Source organism: Pecten maximus, chromosome 1 (assembly GCF_902652985.1).
Source record: "Pecten maximus chromosome 1, xPecMax1.1, whole genome shotgun sequence".
In the NCBI taxonomy this organism is placed as follows: Eukaryota; Metazoa; Mollusca; class Bivalvia; order Pectinida; family Pectinidae; genus Pecten; species Pecten maximus.
In genome coordinates this window covers 22,500,985-22,513,872 of record NC_047015.1, presented here as the reverse complement: position 1 = coordinate 22,513,872, position 12,888 = coordinate 22,500,985, and the positions used below count along the sequence as shown (strand labels likewise).

Below are 12,888 nucleotides of genomic sequence, written 5' to 3'. Positions count from 1 at the left end.
AAAACCACAACCAATGTTTATTGATATCTTACTTTCTGTCAAAACCACAACCACTGTTTATTGATATCTTACATTCTGTCAAAACCACAACCAATGTTTATTGATATCTTACTTTCTGTCAAAACCACAACCAATGTTTATTGATATCTTACATTCTGTCAAAACCACAACCAATGTTTATTAACATGTTACATTCTGTCAAAACCACAATCAAGATTCTAGTTTGATGGTTGTTGATTTTACAGGAGCATGAATGGCTTTGATGTAAAAAAATATTTCTTAGCAATATGACACTGACTGCTAAGTAATTGGTATTGAGCATATGTAGACTTAAAAAGCTGGACATGTTCCTCAGTACAGTCATCAGTGGATGGTGTGTATTGTTTTTATTTGATACATACACATAACATTTCTTTGTATACCATGAGGTCAGTTTGTAGGTTTCTGTGTAAACCACGAGGTCAGTTTGTAGGTTTCTGTGTATACCATGAGGTCAGTATGTAGGTTTACATGTATATCCATCTTCGCATGCTTCTGATTACGCTACCCTCCACGAACCCTTGGCAGATATAGTCGTCAGTTGTGGCCCTCTAGCGGAGATTCAAAATTACCACCCTTTACGCATGAAATTTCCGACCAATCAAAACGAACGCTACCAATGTACTTGATCAGTGATGTCTACAATCACACAATGGAGGCTTGTGTCATTTTGATGAGATATGTGATCAATAACTTCTATCAACTGATCAAACACTGTGAATGTTTCCCCAAAGATTGTACGTCTCTGTATTTAGGTAAAATGCCATGACATAGTCAACGAGGTAGCTCTGTACTTGGCGCCGCAATTTTTGTTTACTGTGAAACCAAGACTGAAAGTAAAACTCAATTTTATTGGATACCCTGGGATTCCAGGGCGTGACGATTCAAACAGGACTATATCTGCCAAGGGTTAGTGGAGTGTAATGTAATCAGAAGCCTTGGCTAGCGAAGATGGTGATGAGATCAGTATGTATATGTTATGTTTATGTGTATACCATGAGTTCAGTATTATGTTTTTAGCTCATGAGTCCGAAGGATTGAGCTTCTTCTCAACAACTAAGTGTCACAGGTAGATGATATTGGGTCTGTAGCATGCTGGGATGTAGGGCTACCAAGTTTGCTCCAATGAATGACTTTGACCTATCTTGTGTATTCAATATCATAGGGGTCAAGTAGGCTAAAATCTTTAAGAATCTTCTCAATAACCAAGAAGCCCGAGGACTTGATATTTGGCCTGTAGCAGGCTGGGGTGAAGGACTACCAAATTTGTTCAAATGAATGACCTTGACCCACCTTCAAGGTTACAGGTTTCAAATAGCTTAAATCTTTAAACAACGATTTTTCAATAGGGTAGAGACTCTGAGATGTGATATTAGGCCAATATTATGCTGGATGAAGGACTAGAATAATATATTGACTTGAACAAACCTAGCTTGCTCTCATATTTGAATAAAGTGGTAATCAGCATAGTATCTGTAGAAATGACTTTGATCAACTTCAAAGTTGATGTAGAACCAGGTGAGCGCTACAGGCCCATTGTGCCTCTTGTTGTGTATACCATGAGGTCAGTATGTTGGTTTCTGTGTATACCATGTTATTGTACAGATTTTGCAGTAGTGTTGATTCTGTATTTTTATTCAAAGCAACTTTGCATCTTTCCATGACTGCTAGACCATGGCTGATAGTGTTAAAAGCTCAATGGGCTTCCTAACTAGTTTATCAATTAAACATTATGCCAACTCCAAACATTATACTAGAGTCACTTGATTTTTTTCGTGGTCTTGTTGACTTAGAGTTTTTTTTTCCATTTTTTTTTCATTTAGACATCTTTTTATTTTCATTCCAAAAATATCAATACATATATAAAACACAAGAATACATGAAGACAAAGAAGTATTGTTTACATAGGAATTGTAAGATAATGAAATGTTTAGCCTTCAAGGACTTAAGAGTTATAATTAGTGAGTTTTAGATCGTGATTTATTTATAACTCTGTCAGCCAAAGGATGAAATGCAAAGGATTTGTTTTACAGTTCAGTGTGTGCTAAATCCTTTCACTTACAGAACAAAAAGACCCTGTAGCTCGGAAGTTAAGGCTGAGGAAAAGGCGTGATGGCCAGCAGGAAAGTGAAAAAGTTCTCAAGGTAGGAAACTAAACCAAAAAAAGCTACCATTTGTCACCCTTATTCTTCTCTCTCCCCACTGTTTGTCTACAGAACTACCATTTGTCACCCTTATTCTTCCCTCTCCCCCCTGTTTGTCTACAGAACTACCATTTGTCACCCTTATTCTTCCCTCTCCCCACTGTTTGTCTACAGAACTACCATTTGTCACCCTTATTCTTCCCTCTCCCCACTGTTTGTCTACAGAACTACCATTTGTCACCCTTATTCTTCCCTCTCCCCACTGTTCCATTTGTCACCCTTATTCTTCCCTCTCCCCACTGTTTGTCTACAGAACTACCATTTGTCACCCTTATTCTTCCCTCTCCCCACTGTTTGTCTACAGAACTACCATTTGTCACCCTTATTCTTCCTTCTCCCCCCTGTTTGTCTACAAAACTTCCATTTGTCACCCTTATTCTTCTCTCTCCCCACTGTTCCATTTGTCACCCTTATTCTTCCCTCTCCCCACTGTTTGTCTACAGAACTACCATTTGTCACCCTTATTCTTCCCTCTCCCCACTGTTTGTCTACAAAACTACCATTTGCCACCCTTATTCTTCTCTCTCCCCACTGTTTGTCTACAGAACTACCATTTGTCACCCTTATTCTGCCCTCTTCATTCCTAGTGATACATAGGACCTGTTGCCTGTCTATTACTATCATCCTCACCACAGCCCAGGTGTTTCATCTCAATGTTTATATCTGGACTGTCCCTACCCCTATTCCATCTTTATTTTCATATCTTGACTGTCCCTACCCCTATTCAATTTCAATGTTCATATCTGAACTGTCCCTACCACTATTCCATCTCGATGTTCATATCTGGACTGTCCCTGCCACTATCCCACCTCAATATTCATATCTGGACTGTCCCTACCCCTATTCCATCTCAATGTTCATATCTGAACTGTCCCATCCCTGTTGATGTTCAGTTTCCCATATGTCATGTCCTCTTGTGATTCTTTTTCACCCTCCTATTCTGTATGTTGAAACATAAGTGAGGCCCACATTTTCCTTACCAACTGCCCTTTTTCTTGTTTGATTTCATTGTTTGAAATAGAATCTGGTTGTTTGATGATGACAGTTCTTCTCAAAAATCTTATTTGGAGATCGAGGGTGTCTATATTTTCATTAACATGTCTGGTTCATATCCCAGACCTTTGACCTGTATTAGTAGCTATTACATGGATACTTTGAAGTATTTTAACTTCTATGGAAAGCCTTCAGGCTGTGTCAATATCTTACTCCCCATGAAAGAATTTTCAAAATGGAAATGGTGTGAATTGATTCCAGTGACACTGGCATTCAGATTAGTTGTTATATAACACAGGGTATGAGGGATGTGGCCAAGGACAAGGCAGAAGGTGCTGGCCCAGAATCTTCTGAGAACGAGGAACAAAAAGAACCACTCAAGTAAGTATTTCCCTAGCCAGATTACAATTATTTATTTTGACTTCTGACTTGAGCTTTGACCTGTGACTCTATAACATCAGAGTGGTGGACTATTATCTGGTTTGAGATCTGACATGTGATTTAACCTCAGAATGCTGGTTTAAAATCTAGATACTTTGTTACAGACCAAAGCGATGGGATGAACACTTAACTAGACCACATCTGAACTACAGTGAAATATTTGATGAAGATGTAGGACAAATACCTGGTAAATATTGTTGTACTTTATTTTGAGGTCAATTGAGACAAGTTTCAGTTGACCTATTTCGGTCGTCTTTTGTCCGGCGTCGTCTGTCGTGCATCGTGCATCGTAATTACATTTTGATTTTCTTCTCAGTTACCAACAAGCGCCAGAGACCTGATATTGGTTCTCTTGCATGCTGGTATGAAGGGCTACCAAGTTTGTTCAAATTGATGACCTTCATCTTCATTCATGGTCACAGGGGTCAAATATGCTAAAATCTTTAAATGACTTCTTCTTGATAACCAAAAAGCCCAGAGACCCAATATTAGGTCTGTAGCATGCTGGGGTGAAGGGCTACCAAGTTTGTTCAAATGGATGACTTTGACCTTCATTCAAGATCACAGGTGTCACATATGCTAAAATCTTGAAACAACTTCTTCTTAATAACCAAGAGGCCCAGAGACATATTGTGTGTAGCATGCTGGGATGAAAGGCTACCAAGTTTGATAAAACGGATGATCTTGACCTTCATTCACAGAGGTCAAGTATGCTTAAATCTTTTAAACAACTTCGGAATAACCAAGAGGCCCAGTGACCGTTAAGGCCCATGGGCCTCTTGTTTTCTTACAAAGCTTGTTACCTTTGTATCAGTTAAGCAAACAACCACCAGTTTGATATACATGTAATCTCATAGCAGTGTCAGGGCTTGGCAAAAATGACATGAAAGTAAATGATTTGGAAATTGACACCCAGTAAAAATTGTCCCCTATTCAACATAATTCATTCTCTTAGAGACAAGTACTAAATTGAGAGATTTCTGAATCATCAATGTTTGTTTCATTTACTTCTCAAAAAGTGGAATTTCAAAATGTCTTAAATATTTTGTACCTTTTCTGCTTATACAGGTATCCAATGCTGGGAGATAGAAAACTTTGTCCCAAATCCACTTGAGGAAGGTGAGTGACTTTTGTAACTGAGTAATAGAATCTGTGAGATTGTGATTATGACAGTAGTATACTGGTGTTCAGTAATATAATCTGTGAGATTGTGATTATGACAGTAGTATACTGGTGTTCAGTAATAGAATCTGTGAGATTGTGATTATGACAGTAGTATACTGGTGTTCAGTAATAGAATCTGTGAGATCGTGATTATGACAGTAGTATACTGGTGTTCAGTAATAGAATCTGTGAGATCGTGATTATGACAGTAGTATACTGGTGTTCAGTAATAGAATCTGTGAGATCGTGATTATGACAGTAGTATGCTGGTTTTCAGTAATAGAATCTGTGAGATTGTGATTATGACAGTAGTATACTGGTTTTCAGTAATAGAATCTGTGAGATCGTGATTATGACAGTAGTATGCTGGTGTTCAGTAATAGAATCTGTGAGATCGTGATTATGACAGTAGTATGCTGGTTTTCAGTAATAGAATCTGTGAGATCGTGATTATGACAGTAGTATACTGGTTTTCAGTAATAGAATCTGTGAGATCGTGATTATGACAGTAGTATGCTGGTGTTCAGTAATAGAATCTGTGAGATCGTGATTATGACAGTAGTATGCTGGTTTTCAGTAATAGAATCTGTGAGATCGTGATTATGACAGTAGTATACTGGTTTTCAGTAATAGAATCTGTGAGATCGTGATTATGACAGTAGTATGCTGGTGTTCAGTAATAGAATCTGTGAGATCGTGATTATGACAGTAGTATGCTGGTTTTCAGTAATAGAATCTGTGAGATTGTGATTATGACAGTAGTATACTGGTGTTCAGTAATAGAATCTGTGAGATCGTGATTATGACAGTAGTATGCTGGTGTTCAGTAATAGAATCTGTGAGATTGTGATTATGACAGTAGTATACTGGTGTTCAGTAATAGAATCTGTGAGATCGTGATTATGACGGGTGTATATATCTATGTGAACCTCTGGACAGAGTTATTTTATTGATGAAAATGATGGGAGGGGGTTATATCTGTGTGAACCCCAGGACAGGATAGATTTATCTTATTGATGAAAATGATGGGGTAGGGTATATCTATGTGAGCTTTGCTTTATTTCAAATAGTTTTGATTGGAAAATTCTACGAGGCTGATTGCTACATCATCCTGAAGACTTTTATAGACGAATCCAACAGCATAGATTGGAAGATCTGGTACTGGATTGGTGAACATTGCACCGTGAGTACTGGTTGTTACAGACAGAGGTACTATACAGTTGAGGTCAGTTACTCCATCTACCATGGCTCCCAGCCAAAATGGCATGATAGAGGAACAGGTGGATTAACAAAGCAGGTTTTTGACAAGATTATTTCTATGGTATCTTTCTGTATAATATGTATGTAAATGTTTAAGCAAATCTGCCAATACTGTACCTAGATCTACATACATTTTAAAATTGATGATGAACTGTTGAAATGAAACATTTTAAAATTGATAATGAACCATTGAAATGAAAATAGTGCAAACACCACAAGAAATGATTTCAAAGAGAAACACGGTTCCAAATATAATCAGAAAACGGAAGAAAAATACATCTGAGAGAATCTCACGAATTCAATCCAAGAAATCGTGTAAAATAACCCAGGTATATTATGGCCGATATTATGAATACTTAATAGTTATCAGGTGTTAGTTATGATTAATTGATAATTTTGGGAAATTCTGCAAGTAACCAACTGTGAAGAAACATTAATTCATTGGTATTGACATGAGGAAAACCCACAACTGATCATAATGGAATATCAACCAGCTTGGGTAATCCTATAGAATAGTAATTGTAAGTTCTGTCATGTATGTACAGGACTATAACATACTAAGGTTCTAGAAGTTGTTACCATTTCTCAGGAGATTTTAATTTCTATCTCAGTGAATCTCACTATTCATTGGAAATTTTGGACAAGTTAATTTGAATTTTTCCATAGCAAATCTTGCTCTTTGATGGAAACTTTGGATAAGTTACAAAGGGTTCCGTCAGGTTCGAGAACTACAATTATTCAAGATTGTTGTAAAGATATTTATTACATTTTTACCAGTGAAATATCAAAAATTATTCATTCTATAAAAGTGATAAAATATCACTTTTGCTGATTTGACCAATCATTAGAAAATACCAAAATAATTGACCAATCAGAAAGCCCGACATATATGTCAGCACCTGGACAGGGGGAACTACTTTTTTTGTATGCAAACTTTTGCTGTAGGCCTAGTTAGCATACGGGGTAGGTTTTTCGTTGATAAAAAATGTAATAAACAGAATATCTAACAGTGTCTTCAGTAATACCAAATATATTTCACTCGTGTGGCTAATATTTTGATATTTTTCACTCGTGCTGCGCACTCGTGAAAAATATCAAAATATTAGCCCCACTGTTAGATATCCTCTATTTCTTTTTTTTAAAGATACCAGATACCAGACAAACAACCCTAAAAATCCTTGAATTTCAATAAGAAATATCCTTATTCCATATTAAAAGTTTCTATATGAATCAAATTTTGATCTATTTATGAAAAAGAAATTGAAAATACTGGTTTTGATCGAACAACAAGAGACTGGAATTATTAGCTCACCTGGTCCGAAGGACCAAGGTGAGCTTATGCCATACCGTGGCGTCCGTCGTCCGTCGTCTGTCGTCTGTCGTCCGTCCGTCCGTCAACAATTGGCTTCTTCTTCATAACCACTGATCAGAATTTGACCAAATTTGGTCAGAAGCATCCCTATGGGTAGGGGACTCAAAATTGTACAAATGATGGGGCTGACCCCCCAGGGGCCTGAGGGGCGGGGCCAAAAGGGTTCAATTTGGCTACATTGATATGAACGACTTCTTCTCTGAAACCGAGCAAAGGATATTGCTCCTATTTGTCTGGAAGTATCACTATGGGGTGGGGATTCAAAATTGTACAAATGGTGGTGCTGACCCCCAGGGGCCTGAGGGGCGGGGCCAAAAGGGGTCAATTTGGCTATATTGATATAAACGACTTCTTCTCTGAAACCGAGCAAAGGATATTGCTCCTATTTGTCTGGAAGCATCACTATGGAGTGGGGACTCAAAATTGTACAAATGGTGGTGCTGACCCCCTAGGGGCCTGAGGGACGAGGCAAAAATGGGTCAATAAAGCTATATTGATATTAACGACTTCTTCTCTGGAACCAAGCAATGGATATCACTCATATTTGCCTGGTAGCATCACTTTGGGGTGGGGATTCAAAATTGTACAAATGATGGGACTGACCCCCTAGGGGCCTGAGGGGCAGGGCCAAAATGGGTCAATATAGCTATATTGATGATACCGACTTCTTCTCTGAAACCGAGCAATGGATATCGCTCATATTTGCCTGGTAGCATAACTTTGGGGATTCAAAATTGTACAAATGATGGGGCTGACCCCCAGGGGCCGGAAGGGCGGGGCCAAATGTGGTTATTTGGGCTATATTTATAAAAACAACTTCTTCTCTGAAACCGAACAAACGATATTGCTCATATTTGCCTGGTAGCAACACTATGGGGTGGGGATTCAAAATTGTACAAATGGTGTGGCTGACCCCCGGGGGGCCTGAGGGGTGGGGCCAAGAGGGGTCAATTTTGCTAAATTGATATGAACAACTTCTCATCTGAAACTAAGCAATATATATTGCTCAATTTTGACTGTGAGAATCCCTTTGGGGTAGGGTTTCAAAATTGTACAAATGGTGGGGTCTACCTCCCTGGGGGCTGTGGGGCGGGACCAAAAGGGGTCAATTCGGCTAAATTGACATAAACAACTTCTTCTCTGAAACTAAGCAATGGATATCACTCATATTTGCCTGGTAGCAACCCCCTAGGGTAGGGATTCAAAATTGTACAAATGACAGGGCTGACCCCAGGGGACGTAAGAGGCGGGGCCAAAAGGGGTTATTTTGGCAAAATTGATATAAACAACTTTTTCTCTGAAAATAAGCAATGGATATCTTTAATATGTGACTGGTAGCATTCACTTTGGTTAAGGATTCAAAATTGTACAAATGATGGGGCCGACCCCCAGGAGGCTGAGGGGCTGGGCCAAAAGGGGTCAATTTGGCTAAATTGATATGAACAACTTCTCTGAAACAGCTCATATTTGACAATTAGCATCCAATTGGGGTAGGGATTCAAAATTGTATAAAGGAAGGAGCTGACCCCCAGGGGGCAGAGGGCAGGGTCAAAGGGGGCCAATTGGTCTAAACAAGATCTTCTCTGAAACTAATCAATGGATATCACTCACATTTGTGTGGTAGCATCCCTATGTGGTCGCGCCAAAAGTCAATTTCATTTCATGGATTAATGTACCTTTTGGCATTTTTAGCCCACCATCATCAGATGGTGGGCTATTCAAATCGCCCTGCGTCCGTGGTCCGTCGTCCGTCCGTCCGTCCGTCCGTCCCTCCGTCCCTCCGTCCCTCCGTCCGTCCGTCCCTCCGTCCGTCCGTAAACAATTCTTGTTATCGCTAATCCTCAGAAACTACTGAAGGGGTCTTTCTCAAATTTCATATGTGGGTTCCCCTTGGTGCCTAGTTATGCATATTGCATTTTGAGACCAATCGGAAAACAACATGGCCGACAGGCAGCCATCTTGGATTTTGACAATTGAAGTTTGTTATCGCTATTTCTGAGAAAGTACTGAAGGGGTCTTTCTCAAATTTCATATGTGGGTTCCCCTTGGTGCCTAGTTATGCATATTGCATTTTGAGACCAATCGGAAAACAACATGGCCGACAGGCAGCCATCTTGGATTTTGACAATTGAAGTTTGTTATCGCTATTTCTGAGAAAGTACTGAAGGGATCTTTCTCAAATTTCATATGTAGGCTCCCCTTGGTGCCTAGTTATGCATATTACATTTTGAGACCAATCGGAAAACAACATGGCCGACAGGCAGCCATCTTGGATTTTGATAATTGAAGTTTGTTATCGCTATTTCTGAGAAAGTACTAAAGGGATCTTTCTCAAATTTCATATGTAGGCTCCCCTTGGTGCCTAGTTATGCATATTACATTTTGAGACCAATCGGAAAACAACATGGCCGACAGGCAGCCATCTTGGATTTTGATAATTGAAGTTTGTTATCGCTATTTCTGAGAAAGTACTAAAGGGATCTTTCTCAAATTTCATATGTAGGCTCCCCTTGGTGCCTAGTTATGCATATTACATTTTGAGACCAATCGGAAAACAACATGGCCGATAGGCAGCCATCTTGGATTTTGATAATTGAAGTTTGTTATCGCTCTTTCTGAGAAAGTACTGAAGGGATCTTTCTCAAATTCCATATGTAGGCTCCCCTTGGTGCCTAGTTATGCATATTACATTTTGAGACCAATCGGAAAACAACATGGCCGACAGGCAGCCATCTTGGATTTTGATAATTGAAGTTTGTTATCGCTATTTCTGAGAAAGTACTGAAGGGATCTTTCTCAAATTTCATATGTAGGCTCCCCTTGGTGCCTAGTTATGCATATTACATTTTGAGACCAATCGGAAAACAACATGGCCGAAAGGCAGCCATCTTGGATTTTGATAATTGAAGTTTGTTATCGCTATTTCTGAGAAAGTACTAAAGGGATCTTTCTCAAATTTCATATGTAGGCTCCCCTTGGTGCCTAGTTATGCATATTGCATTTTGAGACCTATCAGAAAACAACATGGCCGACAGGCAGCCATCTTGGATTTTGACAATTGAAGTTTGTTATCGCTATTTCTGAGAAAGTACTGAAGGGATCTTTCTCAAATTTTTATATGTATGTTTCCCTTGGTGCCTAGTTATGCATATTACATTTTGAGACCAATCGGAAAACAACATGGCCGACAGGCAGCCATCTTAGATTTTGACAATTGAAACTTATTATCGCTATTTCTAAGAAAGTGCTGAAGGGATCTTTCTCAAATTTCATATGTAGGTTCCCCTCGGTGCCTAGTTATGCATATTGCATTTTGAGACCAATCAGAAAACAACATGGCTGACAGGCAGCCATCTTGGATTTTGACAATTGAAGTTTGTTATCGCTATTTTTAAGAAAGTACTGAAGGGATCTTTCTGAAACATTTTTGTAAGTTTCCCTTGGTTTGTAGTTCTGCATATTGCATCTTGGGACCAATAGGAAAACAACATGGCCGACAGGCAGCCATCTTGGATTTTGACAATTGAAGTTTGTTATCGCTCTTTATCAGAAATTGCTGAAGGGATCTTTCTGAAATTTCATTTGGAGGTTGCCCTCTGTGCCTAGTTATGCATATTGGATTTTGAGACCAGTCAGAAAACAACCTCCCCAACAGGCAGCCATCTTGTATTTTGACAATTGAAGTTTGTTATCGCTATTTTACAGAAGGTACTGAAGGGATCTTTCTCAAATTTCATATGTAGGTTCCCCTTGGTCCCTGGTGTTGCATTTTGGGACCAATCCGAAAACAACAGACAGCCATTATCGCTAAATCTTAAATTTTATATATAGGTTCCCCTTGTTTGAAAAGTACTAGAGGGCTGTTTCTGAACTTACACAGATTAATAAGACTTAGAGGAAGGGAAAAGTAGAGAAAAGATCAATCTGACATGGAACCTATAAAGATCATTCAATGGTGGGCGCCAAGATCCCTCTGGGATCTCTTGTTAGTATTAAAATAAAACCAATGTACATGTACCCATATAAAATGCTTATGATATATATTGACATAGCAATACCAGCGACAAATATGCTTAAGCATCATTCTTGTTTCATATCTCATGAAACCAGGTGAGCGATACAGGCCCTCTGGGCCTCTTGTTTATGTAATCAATACAATCTAGCATCAGTAATCAAGTATTAATGAATTAGACTTTTATAACAGTGACAACTATACCCTTGTACTACCCTTTATCTACAGCTGGATAAGAAGGCTTGTGCTGCTATACATGCTGTTAACCTGCGAAATCTCCTGGGGGCAGAGTGTCGCTGTATTCGTGAGGAGATGGGGGACGAGTCTGATGAATTCCTTGACCTGTTTGAGAATGGTGTGTCCTACATAGAGGGTGGTAGGACAAGTAGTGGTTTCTACAGTGTAGAGAATGTCGTAAGTTATTACATCACACTGGTCTTTTAATGAACTTTCAATAAAATGTACGGGTTTTGCTCTTGTATTTTATTTAAACTGACTGTATTTGATTTTTAGTTATGATTTTCATTATCAGTACAAGCTCAATCAGTTTTAATCTCACTCTAAATAATTAAAATGTGTGATGGACATATCACAGCATAGGACAACCATAATGTTACTACAGGTCTGTTCTGATGATAAAAAAAACCTATATATTTCAGGAATATGAAACAAAGTTATACCGAGCTACTGGTGTGCAGACAGTGTTCATGGAGAGGGTAGGTATAAGTGTCCCGCTCTCAAAATAATTGCAAACAAGTGGAATAGTATAGACAGAATTACTGGAAACATTTACTTGTTATTTACATTGTGGGGGGATATTGTTTTTGCTCCGTTTCTTCTTCTTCTTCTTCTTACATTTCTGAAAAGGTTGGTTGCTATGGTAACCAAACAGAGGCCCCTGGTTGGTCAAAATCTAGATATCATTAGATTATGATGAAAATTGGTACATAGGGGTTATGAGGTATGCCGACCAACATGGAAACATTGGCTGAAAAGGTTGGTTGCTATGGTAACAAAACGGAGGCCTCTGGTTGGTCAAAATCCAGATATTGTCAGAATTTGTATATCATTGGACACTGGTTACTCTCATAACCTGACTTTCACATTTTAACAAAATGGCCACAATTTCTTGGCCTCTGATTTGTCCAAATTAAGATATTGTCCCATTTCATTGAAAATTGGTATATATGTATTGTGAGGTATGCCGAACACAGTGGTATGACTGCAGGGGCGTTTGGGGGACTTCAGCAGTAATAGTACATGTTCTTTTTGTTGTTATCTGTAATTCAGAACATCAACATGGACACGTTTTGTAGATTTACTGGGGTCAACTTTGGCATGAGTGGGTGAGAGGGGTGTCCTCATGGAAAAATAGATTAATGTTGAGGGGTTTGGGTCATATG

At 38.9% G+C, this 12,888-nt stretch overlaps 1 protein-coding gene across 5 annotated transcripts in view; it reads left to right on the top strand.

Moving 5' to 3' along the window:
• The window catches only part of LOC117327936 (protein flightless-1 homolog), a 42,720-nt gene that overhangs the window by 11,292 nt on the left and 18,540 nt on the right, over nt 1-12,888 (top strand). For all 5 annotated transcript variants that reach the window (XM_033885205.1, XM_033885197.1, XM_033885189.1 and 2 more), the window contains 7 exons: nt 2,104-2,183; nt 3,535-3,617; nt 3,782-3,864; nt 4,746-4,796; nt 5,912-6,024; nt 11,714-11,899; nt 12,145-12,201. In XM_033885205.1, the coding sequence (XP_033741096.1) occupies nt 2,104-2,183; nt 3,535-3,617; nt 3,782-3,864; nt 4,746-4,796; nt 5,912-6,024; nt 11,714-11,899; nt 12,145-12,201 (653 nt within the window). The remainder of the gene's footprint in view (nt 1-2,103; nt 2,184-3,534; nt 3,618-3,781; nt 3,865-4,745; nt 4,797-5,911; nt 6,025-11,713; nt 11,900-12,144; nt 12,202-12,888) is intronic.